At 38.3% G+C, this 24,345-nt stretch overlaps 1 protein-coding gene and 1 pseudogene across 1 annotated transcript; both read right to left on the bottom strand.

Moving 5' to 3' along the window:
• Positions 1 to 1,944: 1,944 nt before the first annotated feature.
• Positions 1,945 to 3,333, bottom strand: LOC126830401 (tubulin alpha-2/alpha-4 chain-like). Its single transcript, XM_056102889.1, has 2 exons — positions 2,882 to 3,333; positions 1,945 to 2,410 (listed from the first exon to the last, which is right to left on the bottom strand). Exons 1-2 carry the CDS (start codon positions 3,331 to 3,333, stop codon positions 1,945 to 1,947), a joined length of 918 nt encoding a protein of 305 aa, XP_055958864.1.
• A 9,476-nt stretch (positions 3,334 to 12,809) lies between these two features.
• Positions 12,810 to 13,705, bottom strand: LOC130013981 (tubulin alpha-2/alpha-4 chain-like; annotated as a pseudogene).
• Positions 13,706 to 24,345: the final 10,640 nt, after the last annotated feature.

Raw genomic sequence — 24,345 nt, 5'->3', positions numbered from 1 at the left:
TGCCCTTAAATGCCAGATTAAAATCACATTACAGTGACAACAGGTATCAAAATTGGATTTTTGTAATTGCCAGCAGTAGTCCAGGATGTGTCACTCTTTCCCTTGACTTTTTTGGTTTTGGATGGCGAGAACAACTAGACCCAGAATTCTCATGATTTATAGCAGAGTTCCGTTCAAAAACAGTTTTCACATACTTTCATTCTTAGACACATCTTAAATTATATATTTTCGAACTTGGGGGATCAGTAATAAGATTAAAGACAAAACAGGGCCATGTCACTGACACGGTCATGGCTGTAAGCCATCAAATGGTCTGCTCTAAGTCAAAAAGCTTTGTGTGAAATAGCTGTATTTAACGTCCGCTTCCACCGAGGTGATATCGCAGACAATCAAAAAGCATTCTCAGACTTAAGAATTTATTCAAAATTGCTCGCCTGATCAACCAGCTTTAGAGTAAGAAGTATGATGGATTGTGTGACGTCATGTATATTGGATTGTTCGTGTCACGCCATTCACTACTCTGGAAATGAATGTCGTCTGATGACGTATTATTTATTATACTGTATCTCGACCACACCCACTGATTTTAATGGGTGTCATATATGCTAAAACTTTAAATGAACAGTCCACGATCATTTTTTAGTCAGTCAGTTTAACTTTTGGGGGCATTCAAATTGATTGGTGTTATTTTTGGTAGCTGTTTGTATTCTTAATATAAAGCTAAAATATACGATTGATTCTATCTATGTTCTTCATATAAATCAAACATATACGATAGATACTGGCTGCTTACTTAAAAATCAAACATATAAGATTGATACTATTTGTATACTTAATATAAATCTGACATATAAGATTGACACTATTTGTGTACTTAATAAAAATCTGACATATAAGATTGATACTATAATATGTGTTCTCAATATAAATCTGACATGATACAATTTATGTACTTAATATATATCTGACATATGATACCATTCGTGTACTTAATATATATCTGACATATAAGATTGGTACTATACGTGTAACATATAAGATTGATAATATGTATTCAATATAAATCTGATATATAATAAGATTGATGCTAGATGTGTACTTAATATATATCTGACATATAAGATTGTTACTTTATGTGTTCTCAATATAAATCTAACATATAAGATTGATAATATTTGTGTTCTTAATATAATTCTAACATATTAGATAGGTACTATTTTTACTTTTAATATAAATCTGATAAGAACTACACATCTAGCTATGATGTATTGGTGGTCAGTTGATTATCTGCTCTATCGTATGCATCTTCTAAGACTCCCCAGTGTGACCGAATAGGAACGCATATTGACTATTTAGTGCAGACTAAGGTGGGGAGCCACGGTGGCTAAGTAAGTAAGACACTGGCTCGCTAGTCTTGAGTTCGCTGGTTCGCTTCCGGTGTCGGTCCAGAAAGTTCATCGGAATTTTCCGGCGTGGCTCCCCCTTGTCAGTGGTGCAGGACGGAGGGCCTGACAAGGACAGATGTTTAGTCGTTCGGATGGCACGAAAAAGCAAGGTCCCTTGGCAGTTGGAATTTGATGTAAGAGTAGGCTGTAGCGCCGCTGTCCTGGCAAAATTTCCCTCACAGCACACTGTATGGCGTATGCCCGTCTTCATTAGCCCAGAGTCGGAGCAGAACAGTAGGACCTTAAACACGCAATGGAATTTAGATACTTTCAACCAGGTGACGACATGTTCACACAGGAATGACGGAGATAGGTGTGTGCAGATTGGAGGGTGGGAGTGGGGGCACACGCAATGAAATTTGGATACTTTCAACCAGCTGTCTTTGTACGACTGGACATCTTGATGACCTGGCAACTGCCGTGTCCCACGTTTATAAATAGAAATAATACAAAATCAGATACAAGTTTCGTCCATTTTATTAAACTAAACTATTTGTATTTAATATTCTTCACCTCCTTCTTCCTCTCCTTCGCCTTCAACAGAGTCAACACCAACTTCTTCATAATCTTTCTCTAGAGCAGCCAAATCCTCTCTAGCTTCAGAGAATTCACCTTCTTCCATACCTTCACCAACATACCAGTGGACGAAAGCTCTCTTAGCGTACATCAGATCAAATTTATGATCTAGACGAGCCCAAGCTTCGGCAATAGCAGTAGTGTTACTCAACATACAAACAGCTCTCTGTACCTTGGCTAAATCCCCTCCTGGTACAACAGTTGGTGGTTGGTAGTTGATACCGACTTTAAAACCAGTTGGACACCAGTCAACAAATTGGATGGTTCTCTTGGTCTTGATGGTGGCGATGGCAGCATTGACATCTTTAGGAACAACATCTCCTCGGTACAACATACAACAAGACATGTACTTGCCATGACGAGGATCGCATTTTACCATCTGGTTGGCAGGTTCGAAACAGGCGTTGGTGATTTCAGCCACGGTGAGTTGTTCATGGTAGGCCTTCTCAGCAGAGATAACTGGAGCATAGGTAGCAAGAGGGAAATGGATACGTGGGTAGGGAACCAAGTTGGTCTGGAACTCAGTAAGATCAACATTAAGGGCACCATCAAATCGTAGAGAGGCGGTGATGGAGCTGACGATCTGACCAATTAAACGATTCAAGTTGGTGTAGGTAGGACGTTCAATATCCAAGTTACGGCGACAGATGTCATAAATAGCTTCATTATCAACCATAAAAGCACAGTCAGAATGTTCCAAAGTGGTGTGAGTTGTCAGGATAGAGTTGTAGGGTTCAACCACAGCAGTGGAAATTTGTGGTGCTGGATAAATGGCGAACTCCAACTTAGATTTCTTGCCATAGTCGACACTCAATCTTTCCATGAGAAGAGATGAGAAACCGGAACCGGTTCCACCACCAAAACTGTGGAAGATGAGAAATCCCTGAAGACCAGTACATTGATCAGCCAATTTCCTGATTCTGTCGAGAACCAAATCAATGATTTCTTTACCCACGGTGTAGTGACCTCGAGCATAGTTATTGGCAGCATCTTCTTTACCAGTGATGAGTTGTTCAGGATGGAAGAGTTGACGATAGGTACCAGTTCTTACTTCATCTACAACCGTTGGTTCCAAGTCAACAAACACAGCTCTTGGTACATGTTTACCAGCTCCCGTCTCACTGAAGAATGTGTTGAAAGAATCGTCTCCACCTCCAATAGTTTTATCTGATGGCATCTGACCATCAGGCTGGATACCATGTTCCAAACAGTACAACTCCCAACAGGCATTACCCATCTGGACACCAGCCTGGCCGATATGAACAGAGATACATTCACGCTGAAAAACAAAAGATAACGATAACTGAGACATTGTCGAGAAATGTTAGAAATGGGCTAAATATTTGAAATTTATATAGAACCTCTTTAAGAGAGAGAGAGAGAGAGAGAGACTGAGAGCGAGAGAGAGAGGGAGATGGGGTTTAACGTCCACTCGACACAAACTAGGTCATTTCGGGACTAACATATGGTTTGATTTTATTTCAATAATTCGCTTGCGCGTAGGGGTCTTTAGCAGTGGGAGGAAACCGGAGATTCGAAACCACGCCAGTTGACTCAATGACAGGCTTTACGATACAGCACGCACGTGCTAACCATTCGGCCATCCACCCCATTGTCCATGGTGCAGGGCGGAGAGTCTGGGAAGGAAGAACGCCCGGACAGACGTCCCGTGTACACGTTAGCATGCATGCAAACAAAACCCCAGACAGTTGGAATTCGATTACGCGCTGCCCAAGGGCAAACTGTTCAGCGTAGCGTACTTTATGCCGCCATACTTTATGCCAATAGCATACTTTATGCCAACCCCATTTCATTTCTTACTTTATATAAATCACTAGCAGAAAATATCAAAAGAAAACAGAAGGAAATACCAAAAGGAAAACAGTTGAAAATATCAACAGAAAATAGTAGAAAACATCAATAGAAAACATTAGAAAATATCAAACAGTAGAAAGTATCAACAAAAAGTAATAGAAAACTAACTTACCATTTTGAAGGATGGGGTTCAACTTGTGTATACAGTAAAATATAAATAAATAAAGCTTGCTATAACTGATGTAGTCAGTAGACAAGTTATAATAATAATGATTTAAACACAGTAGTTAATAGTTTATATACTCTAATATGTTTATAGTTACAACTAATCTTAGTTACATACATACAAACACGGGTCAACTATAGATTAGTATCCTGGTCAAGAACAGATTATCCCAAACACTGTAATTAATCTCTATGTGGATTAATGGTAGAAGATTAGTAAGTAATATAGTAATAATGATTGTATTCATTAATGCTATGAATATACTTACTCTTAGGGTTGTATTTTCTTATCCAATCTTCCTAAATTGGCAAATAAAATAAAATGGGGTTTAACGTCCCACTGTTCTGCACCGAATGGGCTACCGAAGACGGGCATACACTATATAGCATACCATGAGGGAATTTTTGCCAGGACAGCGGCACTATGGCCTACACGTATCTAGAATTCCATCTGTCCAGAGTCCCTTTACGTGCACGCCCATTGTACACGGGACCTTTGTTTTTGTCCGATCCGAATGACTATATGTCGTGTCTTGTCAGACCATCCACACTCACCAATGACAAGGGGGCGGGGGGGGGGGGGACATTCTCAGCCAACACCGGGATCCAAGTCAGACATTATATGACATCACTCTATTATCGTTTTGTACCAATAAAAACCATAGATATCAAAATGTTTTATTTAATTAACAATTTGTTACCGACGACAGAAACCCCAGTATGAATACAAAATGGATAATGGAACGGGAACAGTGCTTAGATATATCACTTATATATATCAGAAGACTTCACGGATAATCAATGAAATTATCAATTGTATGTCATGCCGAAGTTATCAATAAGAAGACTTCATAAAAATCGTTTTACCAATTGCGCCTTTGGTTTGCTTAGTTAGTTAAAGGGGAATATTATCCGTTTCAGATTTTGAAATAATTTAAATAGTTTCAACACTGTACAACCCTACCAATGTTGTTGACACTCATTAAATTCCAGATAGTATAAAACATTAAAGCGGAAACTGTAACGGCTGTTCAATAAGAGTACTGCACAACCCTACCCAGGTATGCTGTTGCTGTTGATACTTAATAACATCTAGATAAAATTAATAAAGGAAACTGTACTTGTTGTTGTCCATTGTTGAAACTATTTAAAAATTAAATGCATGAGATACAAGAAACGAAATCGGCAATCTGAGATACCCCTTTAAGGATCTGTTTAAACTAAAGGATCACCATTTGAACGACGGAATTCGAGTTTCTAATGCAGAGATTTTTATGCAAGCATATCGAACCATTTGAAATAAAAACACGGGGAGAATATCAGTTAGAGTTCTGACTTAAAAATTACAAAGAAGCTTCTTTGAGATCATGGAAATGTTACAAATTATTCCGGGACTGTCTTACATGTGTTTAGCTGGTTTCTTAATAAACGGTAAGATTTTAAAGATTTTTTCTATTTCATACAGTCATGCTACCCTTGCTTCTGGAATTGAGTTTAGTCTCGTCATCCCAACACATTGGCCATACGACTACATGTGCAAAGCAATACGAGAATTGTGGTCGCCATCAACAGGGCCTAAGCTACAGGATCCAGAGAGAGAGAGAGAGAGAGAGAGAGAGAGAGAAATGGGGTTTAACGTCCACTCGACACAAACTAGGGCATTTCGGGACTAACATATGGTTTAATTTTATTTCAATAATAGGGGGTTCGAAACCACGCCAGTTGACTCAATAACAAGCTTTATGATACAGAGCGCTCATGCTTACCATTTGGCCATCCAACCCCCCCCCCCCCCCGCTCCCCTCAGGATCCTAGCTTGTAAAGTAACAGTTATTTCAAATCGTGGATTATAAATTGTGGAGAAAATGGGAACTTGGAGCTTAGGCCGTGCAGTAATTATTGTTTCATATTATGGATTAAAAATTGTGGAGAGATTGGGAATTTGAAAAATAAGCTGTGTAACCGTCATGCCGCCCTCATTAACTTCCCCGTCAATCGATATTTTTGATATTTACAAGAATTTGAGATCATTTGATTCCTCTTAATCAAATAATCGTGATAAAACGTTTTAAAGCCGATAATCGACTATATCTATTTTTAACGCCTTAATCTACTTTAAAATGGGAATTTGAAGCTTAGGTCGAGTAAGAGTCATACCACTCTCAATTTAATTCCCCCGTAAATTGATATTTCTCATATCTACATGAATCTGAGATCATTTTTCGGACAATATATATTTCTAACGGTTTAATCTACTTTAAAATGTACCCAATCTAGATATTGGATTCAATTGAATTAAAAGGAGGTCACTTTTTATATACAAGAACTTGTATTGGACGTTTAATCTATATATATATTATATTATATATATATATATTTGCTGTCGTTTGTCTGTCTGTCTGTCTGTTCGGGGTTGGCGGCTACACTATGTCTGCCCCAAATCTGAAATTTGGGGTATAGGGGTAGCTCGGATCGGGGAGTAACATAGGCCAGGTGGCGTTAGTCTACCACTCCGGTTTCGGAGTTATGACCCTCGAGCGAAGCCGGTCTGCCCCGAGTCTGAAATTTGGGGTATAGGGGTAGCTCGGACCAGGGAGTAACATAGGCCAGGTGGCGTTAGTCTACCACTTCCGGTTTCGGAGTTATGACCCCCGAGCGAAGCCGGGTATCCTGCCCCGAGTCTGAAATTTGGGGTATAGAGGTAGCTCGGACCGGGGAGTAACATAGGCCAGGTGGCGTTAGTCTACCACTTCCGGTTTCGGAGTTATGACCCCCGAGCGAAGCCGGGTATCCTGCTAGTTTGTTATAAACAACAGCAAAAGATTTCTTGTCTTGACTATATGATCTCCGATGGATCCTGAATGTTGCGAAATTTGGAAATGAAATGGCTGAACATCCTATTGATTCGATTGGGCTAATGAAGACGATCATACGCCATGCATGTTTACTATGAGGAAAATTTTACCCGGACAGCGGCGATATGGTCTGCTCTTATATCGAATTTCAACTGCCGTGGGATATTTTACGCGCACGCCAATGTGTACACAGGACCTCGGTTTTATGTCCCAACCGAACGACTATACCCCCTGTCTTGCACTACTGGCAAGGGTGGTGGGGTGAGTGGGGATGACGCCGGTAAATCACGATGAACTGTCTCAACGAACACCGCTATCGAACACGAGACCCCCAGGTTAGCTGGTCAATGTCTTATTGGCTGAGCCATCGCGACTCCCTCTGAATTTGGAGCGGCCAGCATTCAGCTTTCAAAATTTGGTAGTTTACATTGGAGTAAAAATCCACAATTTCGAAACTGGAAAGACAACTACTGATGTCAACATTTTAAAAATATTACAATATATTGATATAAAATAAGTCAATTTTGTGAAGAAAAAGTAGTGAATAGATAAATTGACATACTTTGAATAATTAAAATGTTGATGTATCGTTATTAACGCGTGATGTACAAAATGACACGATAAAAACACGATAAAGCAGTATTTTTCGCCTTATCGCGTCATATACGCTTCCATAAGTAGGAACCAAAGACACGGTTTATATTCACGATAGGCCTATTACTAACAGTAGTATAATTTTCATCCCGATACTGAAATAAGATGTTCCAGCGAGTGTGACATAATAAATTTCCGTTATAGATTTCGTTATTCGTAATTAAGAGTCAACATTCAAATGAGTTCAATTTACGTTTTCAGAAAATACTGTCCCTGTGACCGGGTATTCGATTATTCCCATCTATTATTCTACTGTTTTGCGATAATTTGGTTAGTTGGAAATAATTAAGACAACATGTTTGATGTCAAAAACGATCTTCTTCAATCAGAGAGAGAGAGGGGGGGGGGAGAGAGAAAGAGAGATGCGGTTTAACGTCCACTCGACACAAACTATCTTATTTCGGGACTAACACATGGTTCAATTTTATTTCAATAATTCGCGTAGGGGTCTTTAGCAGTGGGAGGAAACCGGAGGACCCGGAGAAAAACATGCGACCTCACTCCTTGTCACGTACAACTGGGGCTTCGAAACCACGCCAGTCGACTCAATGACAGACTCCTTGTAATGTACAACCGTGGAATCACAACCATGCCGGTTGACTTAATGACAGACTTTATGGTACAACGCGCACGCGATAACCATTCGCCCCCCATATAGGAATAGTGGCGAAAGTTATGCTTCATTTATTAGACATTAGTAAAATTAATATTTATTGTCTCTCTTTCCTTAGGAATGTGTGGTTGTCAGGTTGAGATGTTTTACCTAGCAACCAAATTTAATCAATCCAATGCTAATACCAGATGTATAGAGATGGGATATCAAGGATTAGCAGAATTAAAAACTCAACAACAACAAAAACTTGCAAACGATATCGTTTACAACTATAAGTATGTTTATGCTATTTCTTTTCTGTTTTTTAAATTGAAGACAACGGCACTTGAAAACCTGATGTCAGTATGTCGGTGTGGCTGGGATGCTTACAGGATGATAGCACAAGTCATCAGTAGTCCAAAGCAGTACCGGAGGGCCTGACAAGGACAGCTGTCTAGTCCTTCGGATGAGACGAAAAACCGAGGTCCCGTGTATACATTGGAATGCACGTAAAAGATCCCTTGGCAGTTGGAATTCGATATAAGAGTAGGCGATAATGCCGCTGCCCGGGCAAAATTTCCCTCATAGCACACTGTATGGCGTATGCCCGTCTTCATTAGCCCAGTATAGGAGCAGAACAGTAGGACGTTAAACCCCATTTCATTTCATTTCATTTCCAAAGCAGTACTGAACAAGCAGTAGGCCTAAATGCTTCTGTTTGGTCTCCATAATCAATGTAGCAGACTGAGTCGTAAATATAACATGTAATATTGGTAAACACCTACTTTGTCTCCCTTTTTTTAATCCTCTTTTATTATTGCCGTTACCCCTCCTGGGAGCTTTTGTCTTAGAGGTTGTCTTCCCTCAGCGTAAAACCGAATATGGACTTTCTCATGCACCTAAATTGTAAACCATTTGTAATTATTAATAAATCCTATTTGTAGTAAAGGTGTCTCGGCTGACGTATGGATTGGTCTGACGTATATCATCTCTACTGGCAGTTGGTGGTGGGGATCTGGTGAACAGTGGATAAATAATCCTGATGTTTGGCGCGATAATGAACCTAATGACATTGTCATTGAGCAATGTGCTCGTCTGTATTACAGAGTCTCTGATACACCGAACGTCCCGTGGGGGAATAGAGAATGTTTCTTCACATTCCACGCACTTTGTCAACGGACGAAAGGTAAACTTGGTGTTTGTTTTTTGCTAAGATATACATATCCATTGTAAACTAAGATTATTCAAGTCCCCAATTGCCTATGTTCCTGGGTGTGGCACTCGAACATGGCCGTTCTCATTTTGATTCCAGGGGATTTCGATTCTAGTCGCATTGCAGCTTCTAACTAAGTATCAACATATCAAACTGTTGCTAATAGTCAATAATGCTACGGGAAGTAAATCTAATACGTACTAGACTAAATCATCCAGTAAATATTACTGTCCCGTCCCGTCATCTGAATATCCAGTTATTTATCGTTCTTACGAGAAACAGATTTTTCGAAGCTCACCGGGGCGACACAGCTTCCAAATCGAATTGTATATGTTTGCATACATTGTTGATGAACATTTCTAATAAGCTGTAATCTTTCAAAATTACTATTAAATGTCTGAAATAGACGTTACTAATTTATATTTTTTCAGAAGTTCAAATAGATAACATATTCTATTTTATTAGAAGTTTAAGTCGAAGATGCTGATCGCACATATCTAATTTTGAAATCTCTGATTAATCCATGCTAACATGTCCATGAATGAATTAATTAACATTTACTTAAGAAAATAAAACTATTGACGTTAGATAATTACACTGGTTTGGATTCAATGAGATTAAAAAGAGGCGAGAGCCACGGTGGCTAAGTGAGTAAGACGCGGGCTCGCTAGCCTGGAAGTCGCGGATTAGATCCCGGTGTGGCCGAGAAAGTTCATCGGGGTTTTCGGATGGGACGATAAACTGAGGTCCCGTGTACGTAAAAGATCCCTTGGCAGTTGGAATTGGATGTAAGAGTAGGCCATAGCGCCGTTGTCCAAGCAATATTTCCCCCACAGCACACTGTATAGCGTATGCCCGTCGTCATTAGCCAAGTCGGAGCACTGCAGTAGGACGTTAAACCGCAATTCATATAAAAAGAGGCACATGGACAGATTTTAATTAACGAAGATTTTTCCACTACATAAATTTCAGAGGTATCGTTTAATAATATGGAACTATTGTATTCAGACACAGCAGCACCAGCAGGATCAACCGCCTTTAGAGTAAGAAGCATGATGGATTGTGTGACGTCATGTATATTGGATTGTTCATGTCAAGCTATTCACTACTCCGGAGGTGAATGTCGTCTGATGACGTATTATTTATTATACTCTATCTCGACAACACCCACTGATTTTATCGGTGATATTTATGTTAAAATATAAACTACCTCGAAACTGAGCCATATTAACCTCTTTTCTCTGCTATCTTCCCAGATAATGAATATATACCAAAAATTGGCAGATCTCAAGTCACCCCCTCTTCTTCGATTCTAGCCATGCAAAAGACTTGTATTTGAACTAGCGACATACGTCTGTACCGAGATAGTGAAATTTACTGGTGAAATGTTTCCACCCTGTTTTTAGATTATGCAATTAGTATATATGAGAGTTATATAATATGGAATGTCACTTTAAACTTATGAACTATTTCAATTTATATATTAAAATGAAAGTCACTGATGACAATTTAAAATTATGTAATTAATATATATTTGAGTTAGATCATATGGAAGGTCCCTTTAAGCTGATGAACTATTTCAAATTATACATGCGAGTTGTATTTCATGGGATATCGCTTTAATATGATGAACTGTATCAAATTATATTTTATTGGATGTCGCTTTAATCTGATGAACTGTATCAAATTATATATGAGGGATGTATTTTATCGGATGTCGCTTTGATATGATGAACTATTTTAAATTATATATTATTATGAGAGATGAATTTTATGGGATGTTACTTTAAGATCAACTATTTAAAATTATGTACTTTGTATAATAGTTGCTCTATCATAATGAAAATAATTCATTATTTAATTTGTTTCGATTTATTTGGAGTTCATTATCCCAATCTCAGCAGACATATAGCTGGACACAACCTTAATAAGTACAGACGTTTTATTGGACACAACCTTAATATGTATGTACAAAGTAGGGTATATTTTAGTTTAATCTTAGCCACATATCATTAATTTGTAAACGACTGTGCAATTACATCAATTTAATCATCCCAAGCAATATTTTAGATCCAAAAAGCGGACTGATATCAGATATTACAAACTACACCTAATTATAATGATGGATGGATGAATATCATGATAAGGACGATGGGGTGGGATAAATAATAGCTAAAATTGATTACTGTACAGTTTGCATATCCCGATGAATATAATTGTCACGTACAACCGGGGATTTGAAACAACGCCAGTTGACTAAGTGACAGACCTTATGACACAGCGGACACGTGCTAACCATTCGGCCATCCCCCCCCCCCCCCTATTCTACAAGCCCATTTTGCGAGATTCATCGTTTCCTGTTCTTACATAAGCTCAAAATATTACGCGTTGTTCTTCTTGGGTGCGACGCCCAATGCTCCACCAATTCACGTAAGATCGACATCGACACTTGTTTCTGTTTTTCTTTTTTTCTTTTTTGACAATTGAGTATGATTTCAAGATGGCTGCAATGGTGTCATGCTCGATTTCTGTTTCATATAGTGCGGTCATACATGTTTTGATACATGAACTTCTTGGGAGGCCGCTTTTGTATGCTATCTTTGCAGGCCCGTAGCCCCCCCCCCCCCCCCGTGAAAAAATTTTCGACCATAAAAAAAATAGATATGCATTGTCCGTCAATATTACAGCACCCCGAGAACACTTCCCGTCCCCTCGTTGCTCTGAGCTAGTTACGGCCCTGTATGATATTGCATTATATCTTTGAATAATATCGTTGTATAAAATGTGTCAAACGTCTAGATTCGTTGCCGCACATGATGGTACTGACCGACCTTGTTAATAAATCCGAAGATGAATACAGGGGGACTTTACATAATTTCGAGAATCAGGTGTTACTAAAATTATCTCGTAATCATTGAAATCATTAAAATACAAAACTAAATACAATTTTCATATATTATATTTATTACACGGAAATATTTGTATTTAATATTCTTCTCCGCCTTCCTCCTCTCCTTCACCTTCAACAGAATCAACACCAACTTCTTCATAATCTTTCTCTAGAGCAGCCAAATCTTCTCTAGCTTCAGAGAATTCACCTTCTTCCATACCTTCACCAACATACCAGTGGACGAAAGCTCTCTTCGCGTACATCAGATCAAATTTATGATCTAGACGAGCCCAAGCTTCAGCAATAGCAGTAGTGTTACTCAACATACAAACAGCTCTCTGTACCTTGGCTAAATCACCTCCTGGTACAACAGTTGGTGGTTGGTAGTTGATACCGACTTTAAAACCAGTTGGACACCAGTCAACAAATTGGATGGTTCTCTTGGTCTTGATGGTGGCGATGGCAGCATTGACATCCTTGGGAACAACATCTCCTCGGTACAACATACAGCAAGACATGTACTTGCCATGACGAGGATCGCATTTTACCATCTGGTTGGCAGGTTCAAAGCAGGCGTTAGTGATTTCAGCGACAGTTAGTTGTTCATGGTAGGCCTTTTCAGCAGAGATGACTGGAGCATAGGTAGCAAGAGGGAAATGGATACGTGGGTAGGGAACCAAGTTGGTCTGGAACTCAGTAAGATCAACATTAAGGGCTCCATCAAATCGTAGAGAGGCGGTGATGGAGCTGACAATCTGACCAATTAAACGATTCAAGTTGGTGTAAGTTGGACGTTCAATATCCAAGTTACGACGACAGATGTCATAAATAGCTTCATTATCAACCATAAAAGCACAGTCAGAATGTTCCAAAGTGGTGTGAGTTGTCAGGATAGAGTTGTAGGGTTCAACCACAGCAGTTGAAATTTGTGGTGCTGGATAAATGGCGAATTCTAACTTGGATTTCTTGCCATAGTCGACACTCAATCTTTCCATGAGAAGAGATGAGAAACCAGAACCGGTTCCACCACCAAAACTGTGGAAGATGAGGAATCCCTGAAGACCAGTACATTGATCAGCCAATTTCCTGATTCTGTCGAGAACCAAATCAATGATTTCTTTACCCACGGTGTAGTGACCTCGAGCATAGTTATTAGCAGCATCTTCTTTACCAGTGATGAGTTGTTCAGGATGGAAGAGTTGACGATAGGTACCAGTTCTTACTTCATCTACAACCGTTGGTTCCAAGTCAACAAACACAGCTCTTGGTACATGTTTACCGGCTCCCGTCTCACTAAAGAATGTGTTGAAGGAATCGTCTCCACCTCCAATAGTTTTATCTGAAGGCATCTGACCATCAGGCTGGATACCATGTTCCAAACAGTACAACTCCCAACAGGCATTGCCCATCTGGACACCAGCCTGGCCGATATGAACAGAGATACACTCACGCTGAAAAACAAACGATATAAATAATTGAGACATTGTCCGGAAATGTACGAAATGGGCAAAATATTTGAAATTCATTTCCATGTTGATGGCCAATACGAATTACTCATGGATAAATGAGGAACATATTCAACATGTGACAACTAGAATCAGAATCTCTTAAAAATCAAAAAGGCTCGTGAAACATTCATTTAGAGCTACATGCATTACTATAACTTAAAAAACGTATAAAGGCATTTTTTATTTTAAGTTCCGGGGGTCGCGCTGGCTCAGTGAGTAATACGCTGACTCACTAACCAAGAAGTTTTGCGTGTGCTCCCTGTGTTAGCAGACAAGGACAGCCCCCCCCCCCCCTTCCGCCCACCCCGTCACCTGGGAAGTACCTACGCCCTGATGGAAAAAAGACTGAGGTCTAGTATACACATCGGCTTGCACGTAAAAGGCAGCAGCAATACTTTATGCCAATTTACATTAAACCCAATTTTTTTTATTACTTTATAGAAATCTGTAGTCGTGTTTCTAAAACAGTAAAAAATATCAACAGAAGAAAATTAACTTACCATATTGAAGGATAACGTTCAACTTGTGTATACAGTAATAAATAAATAAATAAAGCTTGCTATAACTGATGTAGTCAGTAGACAAGTTATAATAATAATGATTTAAACACAGTAGTTAATAGCTTATATACTCTAATATGTTTATAGTAACAACTTATCTTAGTTACATACATACAAACACGGGGTAACTACAGATTAGTACCAAACAGTGTAATTAATCTTTATCCTAATTAGATATTGACCCACCACAAACACTGTTAATTGTCTCCAAATATAAGTCAATCATAAAGATTGTATTTTACAAAGTCCAGACATTTACGCCGCGAAAAACGTGACAGTCATTAATTTGGTAGTCTTACAGGAGCTAAATCGCTAATATTTGGGACCCGGAAATTGACACAAATGGGCCGCAACGTATATAGTAATGCAATATAAATGTATATACATAGTGTAATGGAATTTCTGTCCATGAACACTTAGTTCTTCTTTCTGGACACACCTGGGTTTTTTTTGTTTTTTGGGGTTTTTTTTTGGGGGGGGGGGGGTAATTAGTAAACACAGATTAACTAAAAAAAATGAAGGGAACTGGGAGTCGTTTTAACAGGAACTTGTGTAGTATATTTATTTATAATCGAAAAATGCTTGAAACAAATACCCGACTCTGGACATATTAGAATTCTTAAAGTTGAAAAAGCTAATTTAACACAAAATCTGTACGTCCAAAATGTTAGCGACATGTGGCTAGTTAATAAACGTAATGCGATAATCCATGTTGATTTTACCAGAATTTTAAACGTACCGAGATAATCCATATTGATTTCTAGCATTGTTTATCCTTGTCAGTGGTGAGGCTGCACCAACAAAAAGAGGTCCGGTGAACACGTTGGCAGTCAACATGATGGTGTATGCCCGTCTTCATTATCCCGGTTGGTGCAGAAAAGTAGGACGTTAAACCCAGTTTCATTATATTTCTTCCATGGCTGTCAGTCATCAAAATACCCACGAGAAAGTCCATAATTAGTGATATGTGTCATAAAAGTCGATGTCCCAGTGCTTTTAATGGACTATTAATTAAACCAATATAATGAATTTATTAACAACACTTCGCCGTTTAACAAATGTATTTTTCACCAATATTTAGTCAGCATAATAAAAAGAACTTTGCCGTTTAACAATGGTATTTTTCACCAATATCGAGTAAACTAAACTCAAAAGGAAGGTGGGCATATTCATTAACCACTGAAGACTATTCTTCATTTTGAAGCGATTATTTACACATCACCGTGTTGTTTATCTTGCTGCTTAAAGGCGCATTATGTAAGCGCTACATCTGACTAATGTGGGTCTTTATTTTGGCTTCAAATGTTATTTTGCCATTTATTAATGACAAGCCCATAATCAACTCTCTAGACTATCGGATTATAATCCCCGCGAGATTTAAAAAGTTAACGAAAAACTGGATAATCGAGACTTAGTCTCGTTTGTCAAGTAATGGTGCTACGATAATAGTTAATCTTCGCTAACACGTATTGTATCTTACCTCAGAAATTTTCAGTTTTATTTTTCATTATATATTTTTCAACTATTATAGCTAGGGCGACCAGCTTTTATCTAAATCTTACATAAAGCATTTTTAATAAACAGCAAATTTAATTAATATATGGAGCGGCACTCACAACTCTTATCTTGTAAAATGTATAATATCCTTACTTCGATGAATGTAGCGTGTTTCTTACATACAGAATTCAAAATTGTACTGTACAAAATCATATGGAAAAGAGAATTAACCTATAGATTCGTTAGTATAGAACTATACTGCTATATGATTCTAGAGAACTAACGTGTATCATATGGAGCGGAATTCACGACATAATCCTGTATTTTGTTCTATATTACTGTCACGTTAGTGTGTTAGTAAAGCTGGTTGTTTAGTGTGTTTAGTTGCATAATCCTTTTGACATTCCACAAATTTTTAATATTATAAGACATGAAACAAGGTCAAAATTCTGCCCTTCATTGCAACGGAAGTTGTATTTTATGGTCAGTGTCGAACACGGGGCAGCGTAGACACACACTCCTTCTGAAATTTCAGATTGAAACCATAAAGATATTTAAAAATGGCACTTTCTATAAAATTATTTTACAAGAACCGGTCCTTGAAATAATAACGGACTTTGGGCTGCTAGAACATGGAATGTCCGTTTACCAACACGATCTGTTACGTGCGCTTCTGGTCCCGCTATTTTTCAGTAGGGGGAAAGCAGGACTTCATACTGATCCCCTTTAACTGTATACTCGATGCCCCTTTATAGCGCTTGACAATTATTTGTGGTGTTGTTTCTAAATGTTCGATACATTTACTGCTCATTTGTGGAAAGTTATGTACAAACAAACCCGCATATCGATATTTCACACTGTTTTGAAATGGAAAGTTGATAAATTCGAAAACAACAGACGGCTTTAAAACTGGTCCATTTGTGAGTGTCAATCAAAAACATAACCATAAGATAATCTAGGTGCAGTTTTCCACATTATCAATTATACGTTTAACAAAAGTCAATGTTTCAAAGCTTTTAATGGACCATTAATTAAACAAATATAACGAAGGCATTAACAACAATTAAAATACTTAAAGAAATGTAGATCAATATCGCCTCCGCTAAACCACAAAGAACTTCGACCTATATCAAATGCAATCTTCACCAGTATCGGTGGACATATTTTAAACTCGTGTGATATTCATCATCTACATCGTTATTGTGAAGAGAATATGAAAATATTATATATTATTGTAGGGCTATGCTGTTCATCCTGCTGCTTATTAAAAGGTAAATGCTTTTTTAATTAGTTTTATCCGTATATATACGGGGCGGCAATCATTACATATTAGTCTTAACTTGGTATTGCATATGTTAATATCGTTTCTTTAACGCATGTAAATATTACTTAAAGCATGGCAAACTGACTATTTACACAGGTCAAAAATAATTTATATCAATGATTCCTTGAATAAGGTAGTTTGAATTTGTATTTTGTTCTGTTACATTAAAAGTCTTAATTTACTGGCAAACATTTATATCAAAACAGATTGTAGATCCATTAATTTTGTTGACATTTTGGCATTTAAAAAATGTTACAATCCACGGTAATAACGACATAATTTCTTTTATTTCGCAGTAACCGGCTTTTGAAACAAGGCTGGGTATGGGACTCATTGAGTAAAAACTTCGTGACGAAACCTCTGTACTTTAAGATAATTCTCCTAAAACTGTTCACGCATGTAATGTCTGGTGTACCACCGGGAAGCGGAAGATGGAAATTTTAATGCGATGAGAATAATTTTTTTTAATGATTTTTTATGTCATAAGTGGTCAATAAATAGAAATAAAAGGAAGTCAAAACTTGGGTAAGTTGGTAAGGCGCTGGCTCGCTAGCCTGGAGGTCGGGTGTTCGATCCCTGCATTGTCCGAGAAAGTTCATCCAGATTTTCCGGCGTGGTTTCCCCTTGTCAGTGATGCAGGACGGAGGGCCTGACAAGGACAGCTGTCTGGTCATTCGGATTAGACGAAAAACCCGAGGTCCCGTGTACACATTGGCGTGCACGTAAAAGATCCCTTGACAGTTGGAATTCGATATAAGAGTAGGCCGTAGTGCCGCTGTCCGGGCAAAATTTCACTCATAGCACACTGTATGGCATATGCCCGTCTTCATTGGCCCAGTTCGGAGCAAAACAGTAGGACGTTAAACCCCATTTCATTTCATTTCAAAACTATAAAGACACAGACTACCATCCCCAGTTCCCCCTTTCCATCGGCACTGCTATACGTATGGCATACAGCTGTACTTAATGGCGATGCGAACCGATTACACATGCAGAATATTTGTTCATAATTGCCCTTTAACTCCACCTGGAACGTCAGGCAAATAACGGATCAGATTTTACGAATGGCTTTCATTTGTTTCTTTTGAAGCTGCTTTAATGGATCCCTCATAATCCTATACAGATTTGTTCTTTATATCTGCACTATCAAATTTTGAAAGTGTCTCGGAAGTGAGACGATGTTTTTTATCAGGATTGTTCTTCAAAACATTTACGGAATATTTTCTACAGTTGTCTTGTAAAATGCAATGTGGATTTATTCAATGGCCAGTCACTGTAAATTTTGCTTTTCAATAATTAGGATTAGGATTGTGATGAATCATTTAGGTCGCGTGTCATTTGTGAAACCTTAAGACGTTTAAGAAACTAAACAGAATTTGCTATTAAAAAAATGACAGCGAAATAAAAGTTTTAATGAAAGTGGGTCAAAATACAAATACCACTTATTCCACTCCGATGTTATTGTTCGTCGCGTCAGCATTCGGACAATCCTTGGGACAACTTCATCAAATCAGCTTTGTAAGTCGACCAACTTTCAGGGAAAAGCCCCAGCACCTTCACTCTGGAACTGCAGATGTTCTTAAGATTGTCCTGAGTAATAACGCTATGCTCCAAAACACTGCCCGTAGCCATTGCTAGTGTAGCATAGGTAGTTAAGCAGTGCTGGGTGCGCCAACATATTAAAATTGGTATAATGGCAATGACGACATCGGGCTAGAGACTGGGAGATACATAGTAAGGTGGACACCGTGTGGCAATCCATATAGCTGCTGTGCATTTGTATTAGCGATGTGTATTTATAATAACATGGTTTTCCAGAGTTCCTTGTATTATGTGAAAACACAACGTGAAGTCACCACAGGATAATGCTATAATCATATATTTAGCCGTAAAACACGGAATAGTGTTTAAAGAATGACTAGGATTGTGTCACACAGAATCGTGGTGTTACCGTAAGTCATTTTGCCTAATTCTACACGTTATACGGTAGTGCGAGTCAACCACCTACCCCCACTTCTGTGGCCAAGAAAGAAGTCGTTCGTACCGTAACCCATAGTACATGTCCATTGCCCCATCGAATCCGATTTCACTGAACTCACAGGGCTATCTAAGGGTAAATGATGCTGTGTAGGGGTTGACGGTTAGGTCTATGATAAATAAATATATTATATAATTTATTTTTGTAGACATATTATGTTGTCAAGATGAGATGTTTTACCTAGCAACCAAATTAAATCAATCCAGTGCTAATACCAGATGTATAGAGATGGGATATCAAGGATTAGCAGAACTAAAGACTCAACAACAACAAAAACTTGCAAACGATCTCATTTATAAGTATGATATCTTTTCTTTCGAAAATACTTGCTGGTTCCCCGGCATCTTAAACAATGATAATAACAAATTACTATAGTTCAGGTACTAAGATAAAGCCGACGCTTCATTGAATAGGGGCGGGATAAGAAACTGATTTTTTTACTAGTAATTTATCTGATATTGCTAGTTTGCGTATCGCTTCAGGAAAGACAGCTTGACTTTAACTTTCCGTAAGGAAACCTCGGATTTGCATCTCGTATACCCAGGATTCGTAATCATTAACAATTTATGTTTGTAGTAAAGGTGTCCCAGTAGCTAATGTGTGGATTGGTCTGAAGCGTAACATCTCTACTAGCAGTTGGTGGTGGGAATCTGGCGAGGAGTGGGTAGAAATTCCTGGTTCTTGGGACGAGTTTGAACCTGATAGACCGGATATTGAACTGTGTATTCGCTTGAAATATCGTGACGCCAATCCAACAGACATAAACATGGCAACTACAGGCTGCTGGATAAACTATGAAGCACTTTGCCATCGAACAAAAGGTAAATATGAGGTTGGTCTTTCTTAAAAGTACAATAAGCCAGGATCTATCATATTCCTGAAGCAATGGTCCGATAAATCCCTCTCTGGCCATTGCTGGATTGGCTTCTGAAACTTGAGCTTTTGAGGGAGTGTGTTTATTCTTCCCCTTCAATCAAATCTATCCCAAGTACAGCAACATGATATCCTTTCGTTTAATCTAGGGTCTTCCCTAAAACTTTGGACGGTGATTTAAGGTATTAAAAAAGGTTAAATTATTGTTCGTCTTCAAGCTGTATTTTTTACATTTTATTTGTTTTGATAACCTCGTTTGTCACGCAATTAGTTTTTCCGCAATATGCTGCTATGCACAGGTTAATTGGGCATAATAAAATCGCGAGTCATGACGTGACGTTATTTAACATATTTGGTCCAATTTGGAGCTCTCTTTAAATCGTAATGATATTGTTACGCAGTTAGCTATTGGTTGTTAATTGAACTATTGACCAGTCATAACGTGGAACAGAAATTTGCTTCCTTTATAGCAGTGTTAAGTGGGATTAGGTATAATAAAACGAAATACTGCTAGTAGTATGGGAACTATTGACTTTGCAAACTTATATTATCAAAGAAAAAAGGACAAAAGCCCAACAAAATACATGTAGCCCTGTTTCGATTAAATTTCCGGGCCCCAAATTCTAAAATCTAAAGCGGCAATTCCCATCCCTTTAGAATGTTTCATCAGAAAATAGGGTTTACGTCCACTCGACACAAACTATGTCATTTCGGGAGTAATGGTTCAATTTTCTTTGATTACTTCCATTTACGCGAAGGGTCTTTATCAGTGGGAAGAAACCGGGCTATCCGGAGAAAACCCACGAGGTTGGACAAGCGACCCTGCTCCTTGTAACGTACAAGCTGGGAACCGAAAGCACACCAGTTAACTCAATGACAGGCCCTATAATTAAAAGCGCATCAGTTAGACCATTCCTACAACAGGAAAGGATTGTCACTATTTATTAGGGACCCACGGTGGCTCAGTGACTAAGACGTTGTCTCACTAACATGTAGTTCCCTTCTTTGATCCCGGTGTTGAGGAAGAAAGTCCATTGGCATTTTCTGTCACGGTTCTCTTATATCAGTGGTGCGGGACAAAGGGCCTGACAAGGGACAACTTTTATAGTCGATCGGATAGGACTAAAAATTGAGGCCCCTTGTACACATTGGTGTGCACGTAAAAGAACCCATGGTAGTTGGAATTCGATATAAGGCAAGGCCGTAGCGCCGCTGTCCGGGTACAATTTCCCCCCATAGCACACCGTATGGCATATGCCCGTAATCCTATTCCATTTCATTTCACTTCATTAATCATTAGATAAAAAAAAGGGTTTTGTCTAGGTAATTACAACCGAAATAAAATTTATCTAAGATTTCACTTTAAATTATTTCAGATCTATCATCAAATTATATGGAACTATTGTATTCAGACATAGCAGCACCAGTTGGATTAACGGCCTTTAGAGTAAGAAGCATGATGGATTGCGTAACGTCATGTGTATTGGATTGTTCATGTCAAGCCGTTCACTACTCTAGAGATGAATGTCGTCTGATGACGTATTATTACTATTATTTATTGAACTCCGTGATTGCTACACCTACTGATAGTTTGGGTGTCATTTATCATAAAAAGCGCGCCACAAACTTTTTAGGCAATTGAATAAGTCTCGATGATGATGCCCAGATGTCGATTGTCCTATCACTATTGATCGTAATGGAAAATGAGCTCACTCGTTCCAGCCATTTGAACTTTCATTTCTTTATAAAATTATGGTTGTCTTTAAATGTCAGCGCCCACCCTTCGTGGTTTTATTACATCAATGATTATCTACATCGCCATTCTTTTGAAATAATAAAAGATATTACATCGATAGCTGTATGTTGTATTAATGAGATTAAACAATTATTGTTGGTTATTCATGTTTATACGTTCGTAATTGGCGTTTGTAACTTTGTCAGGTAAGCTATGGTTTTGAATTATCCTATCTGGACATCTTTTTTCGTGGTTGAATTCACTTGAATTGATAGTATTTTTGTGGCGTGGCTTTTCCATGAGATTCTCTTACTGGTTGCTTTTGGTTTTTGTGTGGTGCGATTCTCTTGACAGTATTATTAGGTTGACCGTGTCCGTATTCAGAATGCAGTAGTAAATGTCAAACCTTTGCTTCTCTTACAATTCCAACTAAAATATGCGAATTGTCGACAACTAAAGATCAACCAACTAAAGATATTGTTGTGCTGTACACTCTCTTCCACACACGAAGCTTAGCATCATCGGGCAATGTATTGTACCAATGTTGAGGATAGCAGTTTTGTGATTTTATGAATCACAAATTTGATGTGACATGCTAGTAAACATAATATAACTGTTATTCATTGGCTTCGGAATCAACCGGACACAGAATAATTGGTTAGGGGGTGGGGGCACCTCCGAGAAAAGTGAGAAAAATCGGGGTGTCAGTGAAGATTTGTGACCTATATATGGACCCGAATATAACATTCAGTTTCATCAGCTACCATCCGATTATATACCGCAACCAACAGTTCAAATTTTCACGGGGCGACGGTAGATCGGTGAGTAAGACGTTTGCTCGCTTTCCTGGAGGTACCCCTCTCGATCTTGGCATTTTCTGGCGTGACTCGCCCTTGTCAGCGGTGCAGGATGGGGGGGGGGCTGGCAAGGGATAGCGTATAGTCGTTCGGATGGGACAAAAAGTAGAGGTCCCGTATACACATTAGCGTACACGTAAATGAATCCCTGGCATTTGGAATTCGATATAAGAGTAGGTCGTAGTGCCGCTGTCCTGATAAAGGTGCGTCCATAGCATACTGTATGACGTATGTCTGTCTTCATTGGTCCAGTCGGAGCAGAACAGTAGGACGTTAAACCCCGTTCATTACATTTTCATTTCAAATTTAAAAGTTTCACAGAAACAATAAAATGTAAATCTTTTATTCTGTTATTTAGAGGGGAACCGGTCCTTTAGGCACACCTGGATCAACTACTGTATCAATATACAGCAAAACTTTACAGATCATGTCAATTCAACCCCTCTTCTTCGAAACGCAAGAGGGAGGAAGGGAGCTGGCAGGGGGTGAGGGAGGGTGGGGGATACTAGGGATATCAATAACAGCAACTTTATTTGTGGGTACCGAGATAGAAATTAGATATGGAAAGTAATTGATGGTCTACCTCCAGACTTTCAAGCTTCCCCCTTGATTTTAAAAACCGAATGAGGTCAGTGCCCTAAATTGTTTGTACTACTTGATTTAGTCACTAGTCGCTGATTCATGAATCTGATTTTTTAAAATTTAAGAGCAATAGTGGCAACAATCCTAGTAATAATAGTTGACTGAGACTATTTCATAAGTCCATAACAAAAAAAAAACCAAACAATATCTGATAGTATTTCCGGTTTGGTGCCAATCAAATATCAAATAGTATTTCCCAGCCTTTAATATTATATTGTTTTCTCGTGTCTGATAGCACAAATAACTACTAGAGGCCAGAACAGAAAGCAGTCAACATATTCCAAATATCTCTGAACGATTGATATCAATTGGCTTCTAATAATTTCATAACTTCTTTAAAAAATGGAAATTCTTATAACAGTTTTGCCCCATATAGTCGATTTTGCTGTGACTGGTTTTGTGCTGGGCCGTCACATATTTGACAGACCGCGTTTACAAAACTAAATTATTAATGCATTTGAATGGTTATTGGTGTGTCACGTCACGTGGGTGGTTTAGAAAATAAAAGTAACTACGGATTAACAAAGCTGCAATGATAGTTTTATTGACAAATATGCGGCGAGGAGCAGAGAGAAAGAAATTACACATATACATTGCAATTAACAGAATAATTTGAGTCTGGTACAGTAAGGACTACTACGTTCATGAATAGGTCGCTTACAACTTTGATAATTTTAAATAATTATTCTATTTTTTTGTACCAGTCGAACCGAAGATGTTGTCAAAAAAAGTACAAAAAAATTTAAATAAATAAAAAAAAAAAAATCAAATTGAAAAATAGTAGTAAAATGATTGATACAAATGCTATATTCTACCCAGTAACCAATGACGCATTGACGTCATCACTGAAGGCAAATCCATTCGAATAGGCACGCGCAAACATGCGAACAGGATTTGAACTGTCCCATTCTCCATTAATAATACCCTATCATAAATACTATACGACTTACATTGTCATCATTACTCCTGAGAACGTTATTTTTTAAAAAGTATTTTTAATTGTTTCCTTTGGCAAGAAATAAATATTCAAATAAATAATAGTAAAT

This window comes from Patella vulgata, chromosome 8, assembly GCF_932274485.2.
Source record: "Patella vulgata chromosome 8, xgPatVulg1.2, whole genome shotgun sequence".
Lineage (NCBI taxonomy): Eukaryota > Metazoa > Mollusca > Gastropoda > Patellidae > Patella > Patella vulgata.
Note: the sequence above shows the minus strand (reverse complement) of the source record. Positions and strands in the feature narration are given on the sequence as shown.